The 9,347-nt window shown below is 29.5% G+C and overlaps 1 protein-coding gene across 1 annotated transcript; it reads left to right on the forward strand.

The window, feature by feature from the left end:
- Positions 1–7,374: 7,374 nt before the first annotated feature.
- On the forward strand, positions 7,375–9,145 carry LOC140667063 (uncharacterized). Its single transcript, XM_072894731.1, has one exon. It carries the CDS (start codon positions 8,012–8,014, stop codon positions 9,143–9,145), a length of 1,134 nt encoding a protein of 377 aa, XP_072750832.1. The 5' UTR covers positions 7,375–8,011.
- The last annotated feature ends 202 nt before the right edge of the window (positions 9,146–9,347 follow it).

Here is a 9,347-nt window from a genome sequence, read left to right on the forward strand (position 1 = left end):
CAAACGTCATTTGTAAGTTTATCTAAAAATTAAAATCATATTCTATATCATAAATATTTACAATAAATTAATATACTAATTTAAATTTTAAACATTTTAAAATATATAATTTATATACACAAATGTAAAAGAAACAATTTTTTAATTAAAACAAAAAAATATTAATTTTTTAATTAAAACAAATTTTTTTAAATCATTTAATTTTAGTAATAAAAAATATTTAATTACTTTTAATTAAATTATACGAAAAATATTGTTTTTTTAATAAATAATATTTTATAAAAAGGATCATTATATTTTTTATTATAACAGGTACTACATATATCTAGAGCTTTTTCTCCGAATCGTTATCCCACAAGTTTGGGAAATGTAAAAATGGACTTAACAATTAAGGATTACACAATTGTCAATGTTATTGGCAAGATGCGAAATTTAGAAGAAATAAATTATACACTTATTAACATTGAAAATGTTTTAAATTCTACAACAAAATACGGTAATCATAATTTTTATTTTATTTAAACAAATGTATTATGTATATTGTCCGACAATGTTTTCGTTCTCTTAGCAAGGTGAGAGAACAGAACAAATTATTGTTGGATAGCATATATGTGAAATTTAGTTTGACACATTTTTAACAAAAATTAATTCTTTAAACACACACGCACGCACACGCACTCGCACGCACGCGCTCACACACACATATATACAGGCTAACAATAAAGTTAAAAAAACGCTGTTATAAGAACATACTAATAAATATACATATACATATATATATTAAACAAAATTTTAAAAAATAAAACAAAAAATTAAAATCTTCTCTTAAATGTTTTAATTTTTTTACGATTATTTTTAGAGAATTAATTAATTAAAAACTAATATAAAACTAATAACATTAATCAGCTACATGGAATCCATTCGAAGAAAATCACTATTATAATTATTATATTATTTTATTAAAATATATATTTGTATGCTCTTTTTACAATTCTATTATTGGTCTATACATATATACGTGTATTTAATTTAATTTTATTTGAAAACCTTAATAGCTTTTTATAAAAATAATTGGATGTTATTGTATAACTTAAATTATAATTTTTATTCTAAATAATTATAGTGACTTTGGAAGCTTTTCTGAAATACGATTTTACGGAAGATTTTACATTTGGTGAACCTACATACATTTCATCAGTAAGATTTGGAAAATATAGATTTGAAGTACGATGTAAAGATCGTAATATTCTTTATAAGTTCAAAGTAAAAACGAAACTTCAAATATTTGGCACTCTTAAAACTGACAGAATGCCAAATTTTTTGCTCATTGAAAATCTATCAGATATCAAGATGATTCCGGGTACTATCTCAGATGAAGAGCTTTCAAAAGCTGTATTTTTTTCAAAAAAAAGAAAACTCGAGGATGACATACAAAAAGTAAATCCTTTTAATCTACTCTAGTCTAACTTATAAATTTAATTTTACTTTGATATTACATAAATTTGGCAGTCTAAAAATATTTATTAATTATTAATAAAATTATTTAATTTTTTACAATTAACGTTAATCTTAATGTATCTATAACACATAATAAGCATCTAAAATTTTTTTCAAATTTTGTTTAATAGAAAATTTGACTTTAACTTTTTAAATCTATTTTTTTTAATTTTTTTTCATTAAACAGTTTTGATACAAAGTAAAAAATACACAATTTAATATAGTTTTATTCAAATAAAAATTAAATTATTAATTTTAATATTTTATTTACAGGAATAATTAAAATCAAAAATATTAGTTTTATTTTTCCATGAAGTTACAAGGTAAATTTGTAACATATTTGTAAAATATAAAAATGTTTTCTTTTACAAAATTATTTCAATTTTTCTTTTTTTTTTTAATATTTTATTCTTACTTAGTGTTAAATTTTTAATCTATTTTTAATTTAAAAATAGTTAAAGTATTTGTAGTCTAGAAAAAAATATTTATATTAATAAATTTCCTTAACACACATACATATAAAAACATATACATTTTTCCTCTTTGTATGCAAAAATAAATATATTGATATGTATATAACTTATGTTGAGGTATTTTTGTAGCTGAATGTACATACATATATCCTTCAGAATTTATTAATATTTATTTGTTTTAACTTTCTATTGTTTTTTTTTAAAAAAAAACAAATGTTTCTATCTTTCTTTTTTTTATATCAGTTTTTTTTTTTTTTTAAAGAAACATCCATGTTAAGGTAACCTACAGAACTCATTAGTCGTGCTTTCACAAAACATACGAGTAAAAATGGCTTCACAACAAATTACGCATGAAAACATTTTAAAAGACATTAAAAATGATAACACTACATTAACAGAAATTACAACTACAGAATTATTTACAAAAAAAAGAAATTTTGAAGGACGTTGTTGAAGACGATACAACTTTGTAAGTATATTTTTTATCTCACTAATAATTACATATTAGTTTTAAAGGAACGTGCATTATAAAATCGATTAAGGAGGTAGGCCTACCGTATTTTGTGTATAAAAATGTAAAACAATATTTAAAAAAAAATAGAAATTCCATATAGAGTTCTAGATTTATATTTCTAAAATAAACCTGTATAACTTCAATTAAATCGATCAAATAGGTTTTTAGTAGTCACCGACCGAAAATGTGATTAAGAAAAATATATAAATATTTTTTTTATATAAATATATTTAAACTAATCTACAACTTTATCAATTTGGCTCGGATTGACTTGAAATTTACAGCAAATTTTTTCTCAATGTTATACTTCAAGAAAATATCAAAATCTCGAAAAAAGTCGATTTTTTTTCAAAGTTTCTAGATAGGCCTATCTCCTTAAAACTATAAACACATGTACGCACACACGCACATACAACTATGTCATTCATAAAATATCGTTTTCCATTCAAAAATTATAAGCTTGAGATTTTTGTATTAAACTTTTTGGTTATTGAAATGTTATAGAATCTACTATTATTAAATTATTCGATAATTTAAAAACATCCTGTATATATACAGAATTATTCAACCTAATGTTCTTGAAATTTTAATCTTAAATAAATTTTAAAATAATGTCCTTTGATTTATCACTCACGTACACTATCTGTCATTAATTTGTTCCATTTCCCTAGGGAATTTATATAGGATATGTTACGTATCTTATATAAACTCGGTAGAAGATTGGAACGAATTAATAACGGGTAGTGTACACACAAACACGCATATACAATTTAATTTAAATATATTAATTTTACTCAGATTTATTTTAATAAAATATATTTTTCTCATTATAGTGAAATAACAGGTTACGTAAGTTCGATTTTTCAAGTAAAGTCATCCGAAAAAAATGGAAAGAAATGGCATCATTTTAATTTTATCATAAGTAATGGTGAAGTCACCATTCAAGTTACTGCGTGGAATGATTTGGCTTTCAAGTATGCAGCTTTAATAACAAAGACAAAACAGGTAAAATATTTATATATAAACATATATATATTCAGAGTATCCCACCTAAAAGTAACCACCTTCTTTATTGTAATTTACCATAATATAATATTTTTATAATGTAGATATTTTAAATAATAAAAGTTGTAATGCTATTTAAAACGAATACAACATGATTAAATATAAATGTTTTACATATACGAGTTTTATCAGCTTGAAATATTATGAGCGACGTCTATCTTTTCAGTTTCGGTCCTGCGATATAGCCGACTTCTGACTCGTATGTTAGAAGTTAGCTATATTGCAGGTCCGAAACTGAAAAAGTAGAGGTCGCCCATGATATTTCAAGCCGATAAAACTCGTATAATACGTAAAATATTTATATATTTAATGATATGTCATTGTATTCTTTTTAAACAACACTACAACTTATATCAAAATATCTACGTTATAAAAAAGTTACGCATATCTTTCCGTTCTTTAATGCAAATAAATTTTGTAATCACTCATCATACAATAAAATTCACTTCAAACCATTAAATTTTATATATATTTGTTATAATTTGTATTTTAGTTTAAATGATAAAAAGAGGTGACCACTTCTATGTGGAACACCGTGTATGTATATATATATATATATATATATATATCGAGGGTGTCTCAAAATGATCGTATCACCTCTCGGGTGCAGGTAGAGCGGGTTAAATGGAATAGAAAAGTCCTGTGCCATTTTGCGATTTTCAGAATAATTATTGAGAAATTATTTACGACCCTAAGGACGGTCGCTAAGCGCGCGCGGCGTAAATAGGCGCCATTGCCTCGCGGTTACCAGGAGCATAGACGAGAAGCGTTGATAAGAACAATAGATTAACGATTATTATTTAACGACCGGCCTAGCGATGGGCCGTCTTTCTCGCCATCTTTTTTGTGGTAGGCCGTCTTTCTCGCCATCTTTTTTGCAGCGGCCTGATACTCGCGCCGGATTTGCCGATCTTTGTAAATTAATTTCTCAATAATTATTCCGAAAATTGCAAAATGGTACAGGACTTTTCTATTCCATTTAAGCCGCTCTACCTGCACTCGAGAGGTGATACGGTCATTCTGAGACACCCTGTATATATATATATATATATAATCATACTATATACAAATCCACTTAATATATTAATAAATAATTTATAATTAAGAAGGAACTGTACAAAATCATCCATGTCAAAAGTTAATACATTTAATACATTTCAATTTATGACATTGCGGAAAACATATTTAGCTTTTTGAAATATAAAATTAATACTAAATTTGTAAATTAAAGATTTGCTTTGTAGAATTACAATTTTTATTTTTATAAATTTTCGTGTACAGTCACTATCAAAAAGTTTGGTTAGTTCAATATAACATAATATTTATGATTTCAACTATAACTAACTTCTAACATACGAGTCAGAAGTCGGCCATATCGCAGGACCGAAACTGAAAAGATAGACGTCGCTCATAATATTTCAAGCTGATAAAACTCGTATATGTAAAACATTTATATTTAATCATGTTATATTCGTTTTAAATTATATTCTACATGTTTAATCTTTACTTTAACACACAAGTTAATTATTAATTTTATATTTGAAAATCGCTAAAAGTTCTTTGTACAATGTTAAATTCATAAATTTCAAAATATGTCATTTTGACAGATTATCCACATAAATCTTTCTTTTCAAAGAAATAAAATAAGTTATTTATTAAATTTTGCTAATTTTCTGCGATTTTTCAATATTTGTAGTTCCTCTTTAAGCTTTTATATACATATAAAATATACATATAATATAACAATTATAATTATTAAAATAATTTACAAAATTATAAGTTTATACTTTTCAAAAGGTGGTACCTAAAATTCCTTTAAAAAAAGACTTTCTACATAACGCGTCTTTTCCGTTTGAATTGCTCATATGAAATTGTACAATTGTTGTGCCTTTGGGAATTTATAAAACTCCAAAGCACATTGAGGAAGTCTCATTAACTGAAATGTGCAATGCCAGAACAAAAAATGGCATGATAATAGGTAATTTGCTATTATAAAAATCTAATTACATAAATTTTAATTTAATTATACAAATTGATTATTAAAATATTTTAATTTATTTACGCAGAAATGATTTCTTATATGAAAATGATTTTCGAAAAACTAACAAATAACAATTTTTATATTGGAGTTATTACGGATGGTTACTATGTGTCTTAGTAACGAATGATGGAAAATTTAAAGATGAAATTACTTATGGATCAAAACTTAAAATAATAGGAAGAATGAGAATACCCGAAGACTATCAGCACATAATATATACAGCCGGACCTCTTATCCTACGACATTTTCGGTACAAACCTATTTAAAGGAAAACAATTGCGATTGTACACATACTTAATGCAAAGTCCATTCAATACTTAGAATCTTCCTATAACATATAAGCTTCTTAGCAAAGTAAATTTTGTTAACACAAAACTTCAATATAACAGATTGAGCGTATGGAATGCTATGTTAATAGATGGTGTTCTACTTTGCATAAGCTATAAATAATTGTCATATTTCAAGATAGTGAAAACAAAGATAAAGATATAATTTTAAATTCAGAATTAGAAATACTATATGCAATTATTTGTTAATGAAACGCGTGGAGAGGTATTTGTAGAAAAATTAACAGATTACGTAGAGCGAGTTATTCCTGATTATTCAAGAATAGTAGAGTCCATTCAATACTTAGAATCTTCCTATAACATATAAGCTTCTTAGCAAAGTAAATTTTGTTAACGCAAAACTCCAATATAACAGATTGAGCGTATGGAATGCTATGTTAATAGATGGTGTTCTACTTTGCATAAGCTATAAATAATTGTCATATTTCAAGATAGTGAAAACAAAGATAAAGATATAATTTTAAATTCAGAATTAGAAATACTATATGCAATTATTTGTTAATGAAACGCGTGGAGAGGTATTTGTAGAAAAATTAACAGATTACGTAGAGCGAGTTATTCCTGATTATTCAAGAATAGTAGAAGTAGTGTTATAGTGGGGATTCTAAGCCATGGGGCGCTGAGGGGGGTGCGGGGGCGGGGGTATCTGGGAGGCGCGAGGGGTCTGATGTTAGGGAAAGGGGGGTGGGGGGGTCCTACACACGTTCGAAAGTAGGTTTATCTTTGTGGTTGATTTATAGCCGGGGGTATTTTAGAAGTCGTAAAACTTTTTTTCTAGTTTTACGATCATTTTATGGTCATTATATCATTAGGATTTTAAGCGCCGACGTTCGACAGCTTTGTACCCTTGCGGAAAATCTCCCATGAAACTGGAGCGAAACATGTTCCATAATTTTTAGGGAAAGAACTGCAACTGCAAGGTGTTTATTTTTGTGGTTGATTTATAGCCGGGGGACATTTTAGAAACCATAAAAGTGTTTTTTTTCTTTTTTTTCTAATTTTTATGTTCATTTTATGACCATTAGAATATTATGGAAAAAAGAGATTTTAAGCGCCGGCGTTCGGCAGCTTTGTACCCTTGCGGAAAATCTCCCATGAAACTGGAGCGAAACATGTTCCATAATTTTTAGGGAAAGAACTGCAACTGCAAGGTGTTTATTTTTGTGGTTGATTTATAGCCGGGGGACATTTTAGAAACCATAAAAGTGTTTTTTTTCTTTTTTTTCTAATTTTTATGTTCATTTTATGACCATTAGAATATTATGGAAAAAAGAGATTTTAAGCGCCGGCGTTCGGCAGCTTTGCACCCTCGCGGAAAATCTCCCATAAAACTGGAGCGAAACATCTTCCGAAATTTTTAGGGAAAGAACTGCAACTGCAAGGTGTTTATTTTTGTGGTTGATTTATAGCCGGGGGACATTTTAGAAACCATAAAAGTCGTGGGAAAACAATAGAAATTTTTGGCCAACGCTGCGACGAACATGTCGGAACGTTTTATAGATGCAAAAGCGTTGACGTTCGGTAGGATGTGTTAAGACAGCATTAGGCGAAATATAAGAAGAATGAGAGCCCCGTCAAACCATAGTACGATTTGAAAGGGCATAGAGGAAGCTGTGGAAAAAAAAAATTGAGTGGTTACTATCAGGCATTAGAATTGTTAGTGACAGTGAATAGTGAATAGTGAATAAATGGAAAATATTAATTTCGAAGCGATAATAGACGAGTCGTCAGACGAAGAGCATGCGTTGTCGGACGATAGTAATTATATTAGTGATTGCAGTAATACCGATTTTGACGACAACGTAGTAGAAAATGAACAACTCCGTGCGCAAAATCAACGTAAGATTTGCGCCATACACTTTTATTATTCAACGGGTGGTGCTCTAGCTCTCTGTGCTTCGTGTATGGACACCTTTCGAGATGACATCGGATTAATATACGAAATACGGAGACATAAAGTTACATCGCCCGATGAGGTGGATATGCGATGGTGCAGTAGCTGTCAAATTTTATTACATATAATAATGTCGCGTAATATGTGTTATGTTTGCACACCAAAATAGAGAGAGAAAAAATGGAAAACGTGCAGCAGAAAGAACGCGACTTGTTGGAGCGTTCCCACCAAGTCACCACATTGGGTGAATATTTTGGATGGCTGCAGCATTGCGAGGAGTTTATCGAAGAGCTTGAAGAACGCAGCCGTGTCAAGCGTCCGCGACTCTCAATCGGAAATAGACAATCTTTGGTGACAAGAATTGCGCGACTCGAGGGTGCAAAAACTCGATTGCAGAGACAGTTTATACCCAGTGGTGGTGATTATAGTAGTGAAAATAACTCGGAGAGACTCATATGGCGAGAGATTGATACGGCGTTTGAGAGTCGCATCTTGACTGGTGCGGTTATAAATTATAATCACATCGAACCTCGTCAATTTTTGGAAGATGCGAGTGACATTGTGCTCGAGCACGTGCGAGACGTTATGCAAAAACATAACAGTGTGAAAGTGAATACAGTGTTTAACGGCGAGTTTGTGGCGGGCAATAAGCATGCCAATAAATCAATCAATACGAGAAACTGTGAACTCTTACATACATCCGATTTACGCGAGTGGTATGAGCGGCGAGTCGTCGAGCCAATCCTTGCATCGCTCGAAGAATTTCAGGAACGCGATAGCGGATGGGCATTATCGCGTATACTAAATTTGACTGTAAATATAAATAAATATAATCCTATGCGCGCCGGATGTTACGTGCAATTATCGCGAAAGATAATAATGAAACGAGCAGTGGTTAACGTGCAATCTAAAGACAATGCATGTTTTGCGTGGGCGGTAGTGGCTGCTCTGTATCCAGCTGAAAAATGTGCACACCGACAATCATCGTACCCGCATTATACAACAGTACTAAATCTCCAAGATATTGAGTTTCCAGTCACTCTTAATCAAATTAAAAAATTTGAAATTTATAATGACATTTCAATCAACGTGTACAGTTTTGAAAACGAAAACATTGTCCCTATTCACCTTACGGAGCAAAAGAGAGACAAGCACGTCAACTTGCTCTACGTGCAAGATGCGCAAGATATCGGACATTTTGCATGGATCAAGAATCTATCTAGACTTGTTAGTATGCAATTCAGCAAACACAAGACTAAAAAATATATCTGCGATCGGTATGTATATTTAATAAAACTGTCTAAAAATATTTAAAACAAGGATATAAAAATTTTAACTTTTATTTTACAGATGCATGCACTATTTTCACTCGGTCGAGAAATTGCAATCACATACAGTAGACTGTGGAAAGATGAACGACTGCGCTATCCGATTACCGAGCGATAAGGATAAGTGGCCCGCATTTACCAACTACAACAGGAAGGAGCGACTACCTTTCGTCGTGTACGCCGACCTG

The sequence above is a fragment of the Anoplolepis gracilipes genome, chromosome 6, assembly GCF_047496725.1.
Source record: "Anoplolepis gracilipes chromosome 6, ASM4749672v1, whole genome shotgun sequence".
Lineage (NCBI taxonomy): Eukaryota > Metazoa > Arthropoda > Insecta > Hymenoptera > Formicidae > Anoplolepis > Anoplolepis gracilipes.

Coding starts and splice junctions, on each gene's coding strand:
- LOC140667063 (XM_072894731.1), top strand. CDS start 8,012: ATGGAAAACGTGCAGCAGAAAGAACGCGACTTGTTGGAGCGTTCCCAC.